This window comes from Staurois parvus, unplaced genomic scaffold (genome assembly GCF_062004578.1).
Source record: "Staurois parvus isolate SC_StPar_1 unplaced genomic scaffold, SC_StPar_1.0 ptg000561l, whole genome shotgun sequence".
NCBI classification, from domain to species: Eukaryota; Metazoa; Chordata; class Amphibia; order Anura; family Ranidae; genus Staurois; species Staurois parvus.
In genome coordinates, this window is record NW_028318357.1 from 481622 (window position 1) to 495758 (window position 14137).

A 14137-nucleotide genomic window follows, 5' to 3' on the forward strand; every position below is an offset into this window, starting at 1 on the left:
TACTAATGACACTGGCTGGGAAGGGGTTAACATCTAAGGGCAATCAAAGGGTTAACTGTGTGCCTAAGAATGTGTAATGTGTGCTGCTTTCACTAAGAGATGTGGTTGTTTTTGCTCTGTGCTTTGCACAGTACATGGGGCAGTCTACAAGTAGATAAACAGGTCACCCCTCAACCCTCCACAGCCATCTGACAACACAGCTAGCAAATAGATTGTTGCTTTGACAAACAGCACTTTTCTCCATTTCCAAGCTTTTGTCTGCTTGCCTGAAATATTTTGGCTGACAAGCCCTACTCCCCCTCCATTCCTCACGAGATGCTTGTCTAGGGCAAATGCTTAGAGAGGCTACCAAGGCAGCTGTCTCATTGCTAGCTGCACTGTTGGACGGCTGTGGATGGAGGTGAGGTGTCCTGTCCAACCTCACAGTTTACCTTAGACAGCATCTAGAAAGATGGAACAAAGTACTACATCTACTTTGTTCCCTGGAAACAAAACACATTAATAAGAATCGAAGTGAGACTTCTTTATAAAACGTTCCCAGGCATGCTCAGAAAGTATTGAAACCAGAAGCAGCCATGAACATAGCATTTTCAGAAGGACGTTAGCAATGGCAGTTTAGGTATTTCTCAGGATACAGGTTTCCTTTGTTTTGGGAGGACAAGGCTACAGCTGAGGAAATCAGTTTTACATCTTGCCTGCCTATTGTTTCAGTGGATGAAGTGTAAATTGCAACTGCTGCTAGATTCAGGTGTAAATTATTATTAATACAGGTACTTATATAGCGCCATCAATTTATGCAGTGCTTTACATATTATATTGTACATTCACATCAGTCCCTAACCCTCAAGGGGTGTACAATCTAAGGTTCCTAACCTACATTCATACATACACATACTAGGGCCAATTTAGATAGGAGCCAATTAACCTACCAGCATGTCTTTGAAGTGTGGGAGGAAACCCACGCAGGCACAGGGAGAACATGCAAACCCCAGGCAGGTGGTGCTGTGGTTGGGATTCGAACCAGCTACCCTAGTACTGCCAGGTGGAAGTGCTAACCATTTATTAATACTTTAGACAGCTCCCCTTGTTAACAGAGATAAAACAGTATACAATTGTTTTGTCGTTTGCAAATATCTGCCATGTTAACATCTGTAACAATCTCTTTTTTTCTGTTTTATGATGATACCCAGGATGATTATATGGAAGCTCTCGCTAGATTACATCTCACCGTCACTAGTGCTTACAAAGTGAACCCTGATATCAACTTTGAGGTTTTTATTCATAAAGTTGATGGGTTGTCAGATGATCACAAAATAGAGACTCAAAGAGATATCCACCAGAGAGCAAATGATGATCTTACTGATGCTGGGCTGGAGAAAATCCATCTCAGGTAAGGCACTCTTAATGTATGGTACATAATGGCAAAGTACACTTTTATTATACATTCACCAGCCACTTTATTAGGTACACCTTTTCAATTGCTTGGTAACAGAAATTGCTAATCAGCCAATCACAAGGCAGCAACTCAATGCATTTAGGCATCTAGATGTGGTGAAGACAACTTGTTGAAGTTCAAACTGAGCATCAGAATGGGGAAGAAAGTGACTTTAAACGTGGCATGGTTGTTGGTACCAGATGGGCTGGTCTGAGTATTTCAAAAACTGCTGATCTACTGGGATTTTCACACACAACCATCTCTAGGGCTTACAGAGAATGGTCCAAAAAAGAGAAAATCTCCAGTGAGTGGCGGTTGTGTGGATTAAAATGCCTTGTTGATGTCAGAGGTTAGAGGAGAATGGGAAGACTGGTTTGAGATGATAGAAAGGCAACAGCAACTCAAATAACCACTTGTTACAACCACTTGATACAAGGTATGCAGAATACCATCTCTGAATGCACAACACATCCAACCTTGAAGCAGATGGACTACAGTAGCAGAAGACCACACTGGGTACCACTCCTGTCAGCTAAGAATAGTAAAATGGAGGCTACAATTCACACAGGCTCACCAAAACTGTACAATAAAAGATTGTAAAGAATTTGCCTGGTCTGATGAGTCTCAATTTCAGCTGCGACTGTCAGGAATGGACTCACCATTAGTGGTGGGACTCATCTGCCGTGTGGGCTGCAGTACCAGGGCTGGCCAGCGGGTGCTCTCAGCAACCAGAAGCTCACTCCTGCAATCAGCCATCACCTGAGGCTGATTGCAGGAGGTGTATTTAAGGAATGGTCAGACCTGCAGTCAGTGCCTTGGTGTATGTTTCCCATGAGCCCCTGTACCCTGTCAGCTTCCTGCCTGATCCTGACTCTGCTTTGATCCTGACTCTGAACGAACTCCGCCTGTCCTGACCTAGGCTATTCCTGACCACTCTTCCGCTCGCTCCTGGTACCCTGTTTGCCCGTTTGCTACCGACCCGGCCTGCCCGACTACGTTTGATTTGTATATATGGTTATCTGTTGGGTGTGGGTTATTTGCACTGTGTTATGTTTACCTTGCACTGCGTTTGTGTTGTTTAGTCTTAACAAATTGTCTTATTTACACTATACCTGAAGCCTGCGTTTCCCTGTGTCAGTCCACACACCTCTGGTCATACCCAGAGCCCTGACAGTGGCACTCAGATGATAGGGCCAGAAATTGGTGTAAACAACATGAAAGCATGGATACCTCCTGCCTTCTATCAACAGTTCAGTCTGGTGGTGGTGTAATGGTGAGGGGGATATTTTCTTGGCACTAGCAAGGTGTACCTAATAAAGTGGCCCATGAGTGTATACTTTGCTACAAAAATCTGGCTTTGAATGCTGATCATAAATTCAACAACAAGAAAGAGTTAAAAGTCAGTAATTCACCTACAGTATAATTGTGTATGTATCACATGCAGGTTGATAAAGAAAAGAAATTCATAATTAGGTGTGTAGGCTTTTATTTCGTTTAGGGTTACTGAAAATTGCCTCAAAGTTGTTGCAAAAATAAATTTGACATTTGTACATTTTTATTAACATTGTGTATTTGGCAACAGATTTGGCATAGCAGCAATCAATCATAATCAATACCAGTCATGAGACGTTTACCCTAACCCTGAACTGTAAGACCTCAGGCTACCATATTACGCTCAACCTTCCAACTTGCTCTAGATTTGTCCCTAGACAAAACATTTAAAAAATCACAATCCTACTTATGGCAAGCCAATATTTAATTTAACACTGATAATATTTTGTGCCAGTACAAACCTACGCTGTAATTTACTAACAATCAAAATTCTGACTCCTAAATAACATTTGCTGGCATGTCTATGATCAGATTTTAGACTTGTAGATTATATACAGATATACTGTAAACAAGCATGCAGTGCTGGGACCGGCAGAGGCAGAAGAGGTACCTGCCACGGGCCCTGTTCTAGAAAGACATACCTGAGTCAGAAGCCTCCTCTGCATCTCCATCCCTGCTGACTCCTGCACTGTGAAGGACTACGTTCTTATATTAACTGCAGATTACACTGAGAGAGTGGGGCTGTAGCTGTGTTATCAATGGAGCTATGCTATCAGTATGACAGATGCTCACTCTGTCTTCAGGGCTGTTGTTACGTCTGGCACCCCAACTTACTTAGACAACGCACCTGTGCTGCAGAACGGAGATGCAAACCCAGCATGAAATCAGATTTTAATGAGTTTACTTTTACTTAAAAAAATATTTTCCTATTTAACCTTTTTTTAACTGACTGTTCCATGTAATTAGCACTAATTAAATCTTTCCTCTCTTGCTTTCCTTAGACTTTTTAGTTTGATAATTCTTTTTCAAAATGAAATGAATTGATTTGAATATTTAGAAGTCTTTTTTTTGTTTTTACATTTTTGCAGAGTAATTATGTCATTTTTTTTGCTTTCATCTCCCTCAGTAAATATGCCAACACTTCTTTCTTATATGTATTCACAAAGTGATTTAATAGGCTTATAGCTGGAAACTGGTAGTGGCTCTGGAGCTCAGTTGCTTAAGCAGAAATTTATGGGCTCTTTATTTATTTATTACAGGTACTTATATAGCGTCATCAATTTACGCAGCGCTTTACCTATATATTGTACATTCATATCAGTCCCTAACCCTCAAGGGGTGTACAATGTAAAATCCTTAACTTACATTCATACATACACATACTAGGGCTAGGTTAGACAGGATCTAATTAACCTACCAACATGTCTTTGGAGTGTGGGAGGAAACCGGAGTACCCGGAGGAAACCCACACAGGCACAGGGAGAACATGCAAACTCCAGGCACGTGGTGCCTTGGTTGGGATTCGAACCAACGACCCTAGTACTGCCAGGCGGAATCTTTATAATGCAGTTGCAGAAGATTTTTCCTTTCATGTACGTCAAAACCCTTGCACCAGGATGATTCACCTGTAGTAGATTTCTGGTGCATGTTACATTGCTGCTTTTAGATATGCCCCTTTTTAAACCTTCATTCCACTGTACCCACCCCCCCTTTCTTCCATGCATCTGAAGCTGAGATCTTATGATGCTCTGGGGTTAATACCTGTCACAGGTACTCATAAAAAGTGCTGACTTTGCTTGCCCTTACCACCCCGCTGTTCCATTCATAAAAGTTGTACAGCTTCCCATAATGAAAAGCGCTCTATGAATGGACGTGCAAAGGAAAGGTCTGCCTCCTTCATTCATAGAGCACTTTTCATCATGGGAACTGATAGTAAAGCTTCTATGAATGGAGCAGGGATGGAAATGGTGAAAATAATTGGCATTTTTGACGAGTGCCTGTGTCAGGTCCAGTGGCTTGCACTCACCCCTGCAGCACTGGAAGATTACAATTGTGGGGGTATCTGGGAGGGCAGAGAACAGAAGGTTTCAACAAGCATACCAGTCATCAGCACAAGGGACTATTCTCATATGTAAGTACCATCCCTGGCACTAAGTAAAACAAATAAGTAACTTACACTTTAACTCCTTCAATACTTCTTTAAATCTTTCACATGTTGTGAGAAAGTAGAGTATACTACCACTCCACAGCAAGCATCCTGTAATGTCATATATTACCTTTACAATGCTTGCTCTCATTTCTGTACCTTGCACTGACCTGGCCACTGTATGTGTAGAGGTGCACGCATGTCACAGCTAGGGATGTGTTTTCTATAGACCAGCAGTCTCCAAACTGTGGTCCACAAGCCAAATTCAGCCCACTGACTTTATCCTACCCTTTGTTGTACTTTGATGGGGACTCTGATGTAAGGGAGACTCCGATGTAAAGAGGGTTTCTGATGTTAGGGGCACTCTGATGTAAGGTGCACTTTAATGGCACCCTATTGTGAAGGAAACTCTGATGCCCTCAAGTTTGTTTGGAGTTACTTTTGCTTTCTTTATTGAATTTTTTTTTTAAGTTGTTCTAAATCATATTAACCTAATTACAAAAAAGTAAAATTGAATTTTGATTCATATCACAAGACAGAGTACAGGCGTTCCATAAAACATGGTATCCTTGATACACTGAAAGACTACCACAGGTTATAAAGCTAATGTGCCAAACGTGCCTTTCCAGAGAATGTATGTGAACTGATGAGTACTTATTGTTACTCTGCTACAGGGTTTTTGTTTGGCGGGACAGAAAAAAAGGTATCCTCCATATGACACCAAAGGACCAAAAATACTCTCTCATGCTTGGTTCACACCTATGCAGGTTGCGTTTGACCCGTTTCTGCATTGCATTTAGCATTTTCACCTGTGTTTTTCCTGCGTTTTTGATGCAGTTTGCGTTTTTTTTCTTGTTGCTAGGCAGATTTAAAGCGCAAAATACAAAACGCATCAAAAAATGCGGGAAAAACGCAGCAAAAATGCACTACATGCTTTTCTGTAGCCTTTCCATTGAAGTCCATAGAACCAAAAATGCAACTTTTTGTGTTCAAAAAAGTCCCTGACCCTTTACAAAAACGCACCGGGTGAAAACGTGGAGATGTGAACATGTCCCATAGGAAATCATGTTAAGTGGACTGTACTGCGTTTCTGCAAAACGCTGTGTAAAATACTTAGGTGTGAACCTAGGGTCAGTGTTATGCTCCCCTGATCATTGGCCATGCCAGCTTCTTGAGCAGTGATGATGATAGTCTGCATCCTCCCTCTCCTCTTCACTCCCCCGTTTTTATTTCTTCTCCATGTTTATTTTTTATATATGTTCACTCTAGCTACATACTTTTTCCTGTCCTACCAGAATGTAATGTTGCCACAGTTTTCCCTCTGGTGGTTCTTTTGTTTAATAATGGTTGGCGGTTGTGATAACTATCAGGGCAATCACAGACTTTCTAAAGTTGTAGACTTAAGTGCTGATTCACACATGTGCGGTGCAGATTGAAGCTCAGGTTTGACAGCTAATTTACACAGTAGTTGTTCAGCGGTTCAGGTCAGGTAGACTTCAGGTCAGGTTCCCATAGAAGTCAATGGCCTGTCATTTGCACCTGAACCAGACCGCACTGCTCTGAAATCGGACATGACTCTTTTTCAATACGTACTGAATCTGCACTGCCAGTGAACCAGACGTACAGTATGTGAACAGGCACCGTAGGAAACAATGTTATTTCACATGTCATGCAGATTGTATGAGGTTCAAACCGCATCCAATCCGCATATATGTGAACCGGCACTAATAACTCTGTTAGTGGTTTTACCCTGTCCAGTGGTTTCTTTATCCAACCAATGATGTTTTGTTTGTTTTCCATGATTACATGCCCTTGACTGAATGTACTCCTGGATCCTGAATACAGTGTGCTGGATTATTGAATGTAAAACACCAAATAAAATATGAAACTAAATTTGATTGGTTCAATTATAAAACTAATATTTTTCAGCCTGCGTAAATTTGTAAAATACGATGTGGTCCTTGTTCTGAAAAGTTTGGAGAACTGGCGGACAGTGGATGTCCTTTCACCTTCTGCTTTAGCTTGGGAGTAGGGGATGTACTTTGACATTGTTGCTTTGTGTCCCAGCTCTGAAAGTATTGTTTTATTTCTTACAGTGAAAAAAAAATCACACATTTTACATTACCGTACTTCATTTTTTATATTAATACTGTTGTTTTTTTTTGCAGCTTTTATCTTACTAGTATTTATGACCATTCGATCTTTGAAGCTTTCAGCAAAGTTGTTCAAAAACTGATCCCACAGCTTCCAACTTTAGAGAACCTGTTGAACATTTTTATATCTGTAAGTCAATTTTCATATACTAAAAGTAGAAAATAGTTTTTATGTTATTAAAGTTAGTGTTTAAATATTCTGTTTTTGCTAAATTTTCATGCATTTTAAAAGATCAGCAGGCTACATGCTGTAAGGCAAACTTTCATGTCACTTACCATTGTATTTCAGTAAGTACACATTTTGCATTATTACTAGAGATGAGCGAATCGAACTAGGCGAACCGGAATTCGAGTCGAATTTCAGGAAATATTCGATTCGTGTCGAAACCGAAATTTTGCCTACTTCGGGTGCGCGAATCGAACATTTCCCGATCAGCCGGCAAAAGTGTCCCTGCAGTGAGCTCCGCTATTTCTGACAGTTCTCTGACAGAAGGAACACATGTTTAGCGGTTGAAACATTGTATCTATTAGTTTACATTTAGGATACAGATGTTTCAACCACTGTACATGTGAAGAAGTTGTGAGAGAACTGTCAGAAATAGAGGAACTCTGCACATACACTTTTTGCCGGCTTGGAATTATTCTTCTTTTCATCCTACTTCTTCTTCTTCTTCATCCTCAGAAGAAGAGGATGAGGATGAGGATGAAGAAGAAGAAGAAGAAGAAGAAGAAGAAGAAGAAGTAGGATGAAAAGAAGAATAATTCCAAGCCGGCAAAAAGTGTATGTGCAGAGTTCCTCTATTTCTGACAGTTCTCTCACAGCTTCTTCACATGTATAGCGGTTGAAACATCTGTATCCTAAATGGAAACTAATAGATACAATTTGTATCTATTAGTTTCCATTTAGGATACAGATATTTCAACCGCTGTACATGTGAAGAAGCTGTGAGAGAACTGTCAGAAATAGAGGAACTCTGCACATACACTTTTTGCCGGCTTGGAATTATTCTTCTTTTCATTCTTCTTCTTCTTCCTCATCCTCATCCTCATCCTCATCCTCTTCTTCTGAGGATGAGGATGAAGAAGAAGAAGAAGAAGAAGTAGGATGAAAAGAAGAATAATTCCAAGCCGGCAAAAAGTGTATGTGCAGAGTTCCTCTATTCTGCAGATACACTTAGAGGAGCTCTGCAGATACACTTAGAGGAGCTCTGCACATACACTTTTTGCCGGCTTGGAATTAATCTTATTTTCATCCTACTTCTTCTTCTTCTTCTTCTTCTTCTTCTTCATCCTCATCCTCAGAAGAAGAAGAGGATGAGGATGAGGATGAAGAAGAAGAAGAAGAAGTAGGATGAAAATAAGAATAATTCCAAACCGGAAAAAAGTGTATGTGCAGAGCTCCTCTAAGTGTATCTGCAGAGCTCCTCTAAGTGTATCTGCAGAATAGAGGAACTCTGCACATACACTTTTTGCCGGAAACCGCTGTATGGAGTGAATGTCCCAGAACTGTCAGAAATAGACTATTTATGACAGTTCTGGGACATTCACTGCATACAGCTGTTTTAACCGCTGTATGGAGGGAATGTCATGGAACTGTCAGAAATAGACTATTAATGACAGTTCTGGGACTGTCCTTCAATGCAGCGGTTGAAACATTGTATGTATTTGTTTCCATAAATGGATCCATTTATGGAAACAAATACATACAATGTTTCAACCGCTGCATGGAAGGACAGTCCCAGAACTGTCATTAATAGTCTATTTCTGACAGTTCCATGACATTCCCTCCATACAGCGGTTAAAACAGCTGTATGGAGTGAATGTCCCAGATCTATCAGAAATAGACTATTTATGACAGTTCTGGGACATTCACTGCATACAGCTGTTTTAACCGCTGTATGGAGGGAATGTCATGGAACTGTCAGAAATAGACTATTAATGACAGTTCTGGGACTGTCCTTCCATGCAGCGGTTGAAACATTGTATGTATTTGTTTCCATAAATGGATCCATTTATGGAAACAAATACATACAATGTTTCAACCGCTGTATGGAAGGACAGTCCCACAACTGTCATTAATAGTCTATTTCTGACAGTTCCATGACATTCCCTCCATACAGCGGTTAAAACAGCTGTATGGAGTGAATGTCCCAGATCTATCAGAAATAGACTATTTATGACAGTTCTGGGACATTCACTGCATACAGCTGTTTTAACCGCTGTATGGAGGGAATGTCATGGAACTGTCAGAAATAGACTATTAATGACAGTTCTGGGACTGTCCTTCAATGCAGCGGTTGAAACATTGTATGTATTTGTTTCCATAAATGGATCCATTTATGGAAACAAATACATACAATGTTTCAACCGCTGCATGGAAGGACAGTCCCAGAACTGTCATTAATAGTCTATTTCTGACAGTTCCATGACATTCCCTCCATACAGCGGTTAAAACAGCTGTATGGAGTGAATGTCCCAGATCTATCAGAAATAGACTATTTATGACAGTTCTGGGACATTCACTGCATACAGCTGTTTTAACCGCTGTATGGAGGGAATGTCATGGAACTGTCAGAAATAGACTATTAATGACAGTTGTGGGACTGTCCTTCAATGCAGCGGTTGAAACATTGTATGTATTTGTTTCCATAAATGGATCCATTTATGGAAACAAATACATACAATGTTTCAACCGCTGCATGGAAGGACAGTCCCAGAACTGTCATTAATAGTCTATTTCTGACAGTTCCATGACATTCCCTCCATACAGCGGTTAAAACAGCTGTATGCAGTGAATGTCCCAGATCTATCAGAAATAGACTATTTATGACAGTTCTGGGACATTCACTGCATACAGCTGTTTTAACCGCTGTATGGAGGGAATGTCATGGAACTGTCAGAAATAGACTATTAATGACAGTTCTGGGACTGTCCTTCAATGCAGCGGTTGAAACATTGTATGTATTTGTTTCCATAAATGGATCCATTTATGGAAACAAATACATACAATGTTTCAACCGCTGTATGGAAGGACAGTCCCACAACTGTCATTAATAGTCTATTTCTGACAGTTCCATGACATTCCCTCCATACAGCGGTTAAAACAGCTGTATGGAGTGAATGTCCCAGATCTATCAGAAATAGACTATTTATGACAGTTCTGGGACATTCACTGCATACAGCTGTTTTAACCGCTGTATGGAGGGAATGTCATGGAACTGTCAGAAATAGACTATTAATGACAGTTCTGGGACTGTCCTTCAATGCAGCGGTTGAAACATTGTATGTATTTGTTTCCATAAATGGATCCATTTATGGAAACAAATACATACAATGTTTCAACCGCTGCATGGAAGGACAGTCCCAGAACTGTCATTAATAGTCTATTTCTGACAGTTCCATGACATTCCCTCCATACAGCGGTTAAAACAGCTGTATGGAGTGAATGTCCCAGATCTATCAGAAATAGACTATTTATGACAGTTCTGGGACATTCACTGCATACAGCTGTTTTAACCGCTGTATGGAGGGAATGTCATGGAACTGTCAGAAATAGACTATTAATGACAGTTCTGGGACTGTCCTTCCATGCAGCGGTTGAAACATTGTATGTATTTGTTTCCATAAATGGATCCATTTATGGAAACAAATACATACAATGTTTCAACCGCTGCATGGAAGGACAGTCCCAGAACTGTCATTAATAGTCTATTTCTGACAGTTCCATGACATTCCCTCCATACAGCGGTTAAAACAGCTGTATGGAGTGAATGTCCCAGATCTATCAGAAATAGACTATTTATGACAGTTCTGGGACATTCACTGCATACAGCTGTTTTAACCGCTGTATGGAGGGAATGTCATGGAACTGTCAGAAATAGACTATTAATGACAGTTCTGGGACTGTCCTTCCATGCAGCGGTTGAAACATTGTATGTATTTGTTTCCATAAATGGATCCATTTATGGAAACAAATACATACAATGTTTCAACCGCTGCATGGAAGGACAGTCCCAGAACTGTCATTAATAGTCTATTTCTGACAGTTCTATGACATTCCCTCCATACAGCGGTTGAAACCGCTGTATGGAGTGAATGTCCCAGAACTGTCAGAAATAGACAGAAACTGTCACAGAACTGTCCTTCTTCTCATCCTTCTCCTTCTTCTCATCCTTCTTCTCATCCTTCTTCTCATCCTTCTCCTTCTTCTCATCCTTCTCCTTCTTCTCATCCTTCTCCTTCTGCTCATCCTTCTTCTCATCCTTCTCCTTCTTCTCATCCTTCTCCTTCTCCTTCTTCTCATCCTTCTCCTTCTCCTTCTTCTCATCCTTCTCCTTCTCATCCTTCTCCTTCTCCTTCTCATCCTTCTCCTTCTTCTCATCCTTCTCCTTCTTCTCATCCTTCTCCTTCTTCTCATCCTTCTCCTTCTCCTTCTTCTCTTCCTTCTCCTTCTTATCATCCTTCTCCTTCTTCTCATCATTCTCCTTCTTCTCATCCTTCTTCTTCTTCTCATCCTTCTTCTTCTCATCCTTTTCCTTCTTCTCATCCTTCTTCTTCTCATCCTTCTTCTTCTCATCCTTCTCCTTCTCATCCTTCTCTTTCTTCTCATCCTTCTCCTTCTCCTTCTTCTCATCCTTCTCCTTCTTCTCATCCTTCTCCTTCTTCTCATCCTTCTCCTTATTCTCAGCCTTCTTCTTCTCATCCTTCTCCTTCTCATCCTTCTCCTTCTCATCCTTCTCCTTCTTCTCATCCTTCTCCTTCTTCTCATCCTTCTCCTTCTCCTTCTTCTCATCCTTCTCCTTCTCCTTCTTCTCATCCTTCTCCTTCTCCTTCTTCTCATCCTTCTCCTTCTTCTCATCCTTCTCCTTCTTCTCATCCTTCTCCTTCTCCTTCTTCTCATCCTTCTCCTTCTCCTCATCCTTTTTCTTCTCATCCTTCTCCTTCTCCTTCTTCTCATCCTTCTCCTTCTTCTCATCCTTCTCCTTCTTCTCATCCTTCTCCTTCTTCTCATCCTTCTCCTTCTTCTCATCCTTCTCCTTCTCCTTCTTCTCTTCCTTCTCCTTCTTATCATCCTTCTCCTTCTTCTCATCATTCTCCTTCTTCTCATCCTTCTTCTTCTTCTCATCCTTCTTCTTCTCATCCTTTTCCTTCTTCTCATCCTTCTTCTTCTCATCCTTCTTCTTCTCATCCTTCTCCTTCTCATCCTTCTCTTTCTTCTCATCCTTCTCCTTCTCCTTCTTCTCATCCTTCTCCTTCTTCTCATCCTTCTCCTTCTTCTCATCCTTCTCCTTATTCTCAGCCTTCTTCTTCTCATCCTTCTCCTTCTCATCCTTCTCCTTCTCATCCTTCTCCTTCTTCTCATCCTTCTCCTTCTTCTCATCCTTCTCCTTCTCCTTCTTCTCATCCTTCTCCTTCTCCTTCTTCTCATCCTTCTCCTTCTCCTTCTTCTCATCCTTCTCCTTCTTCTCATCCTTCTCCTTCTCCTTCTTCTCATCCTTCTCCTTCTCCTCATCCTTTTTCTTCTCATCCTTCTCCTTCTCCTTCTTCTCATCCTTCTCCTTCTTCTCATCCTTCTCCTTCTTCTCATCCTTCTCCTTCTTCTCATCCTTCTCCTTCTTCTCCTTCTTCTCATCATTCTCCTTCTTCTCATCCTTCTCCTTCTTCTCATCCTTCTCATCCTTCTTCTCATCCTTCTTCTTCTCATCCTTCTCCTTCTTCTCATCCTTCTCCTTCTCCTTCTTCTCATCCTTCTCCTTCTTCTCATCCTTCTCCTTCTCATCCTTCTCCTTCTCCTTCTTCTCTTCCTTCTCCTTCTTCTCATCCTTCTCCTTCTTCTCATCCTTCTTCTTCTCATCCTTCTCCTCCTTCTTCTCATCCTTCTTCTCATCCTTCTTCTTCTCATCCTTCTCCTTCTTCTCATCCTTCTCCTTCTCCTTCTTCTCATCCTTCTCCTTCTTCTCATCCTTCTCCTTCTTCTCATCCTTCTCCTTCTTCTCATCCTTCTCCTTCTTCTCATCCTTCTCCTTCTTCTCATCCTTCTCCTTCTCCTTCTTCTCTTCCTTGTCCTTCTTATCATCCTTCTCCTTCTTCTCATCATTCTCCTTCTTCTCATCCTTCTCCTTCTTCTCATCCTTCTTCTTCTCATCCTTTTCCTTCTTCTCATCCTTCTTCTTCTCATCCTTCTTCTTCTCATCCTTCTCCTTCTCATCCTTCTCTTTCTTCTCATCCTTCTCCTTCTCCTTCTTCTCATCCTTCTCCTTCTTCTCATCCTTCTCCTTCTCCTTCTTCTCATCCTTCTCCTTATTCTCAGCCTTCTTCTTATCATCCTTCTCCTTCTTCTCATCATTCTCCTTCTTCTCATCCTTCTCCTTCTTCTCATCCTTCTCCTTCTTCTCATCCTTCTCCTTCTCCTTCTTCTCATCCTTCTCCTTCTCCTTCTTCTCATCCTTCTCCTTCTCCTTCTTCTCATCCTTCTCCTTCTTCTCATCCTTCTCCTTCTTCTCACCCTTCTCCTTCTCCTTCTTCTCATCCTTCTCCTTCTCCTTCTTCTCATCCTTCTCCTTCTCCTTCTCCTTCCTCATCTCCAAGGGCATTTAAATTAAAGGTACAGTGTTCTGCACTAATTTAAAGGCTCTCTGAAGCCTAGAAACCCTTTAAATAAGTCATCTTCGTAGCGGAGAAATTCGCATCGAATCGAATTTCACACTGGAATTCGCCGAATCAGCCGAATCGAATTTTTCATTTCTTCGCTCATCTCTAATTATTACTATTGCTATTATTACTACTATTGTTATTATTATTATTATATTTTGTTTACCAGAAAGTAATTTTTGGTGAGGTTTTAGTTACCTTTGATATTTTGATTATTGTCATGTTCATAACATCAGTGCTGCTGTATTAAGAGCTGTGTTATTAGCTCTTATGACAGAAGCACTGAAAAAGTTATCTTGGTAAGCAATAGGGTGCAGTGCGTACCCGAGAAAGTAGAAAAATCATGGACAATTATAAAACTGCTGTGATTGTTCTTGGCAGAGGTGAAAGCTTTCCTCACAGGAGTACTTTTGCAAACCT

General features: G+C 40.9%; 1 protein-coding gene across 1 annotated transcript in view; it reads left to right on the plus strand.

Annotated features, from left to right (window-relative positions):
- The window catches only part of RRAGD (Ras related GTP binding D), a 67733-nt gene that overhangs the window by 15518 nt on the left and 38078 nt on the right, over positions 1–14137 (plus strand). The window contains exons 3-4 of the mRNA XM_089691297.1: positions 1191–1390; positions 7082–7196. Of these exons, the coding sequence (XP_089547423.1) occupies positions 1191–1390; positions 7082–7196 (315 nt within the window). The remainder of the gene's footprint in view (positions 1–1190; positions 1391–7081; positions 7197–14137) is intronic.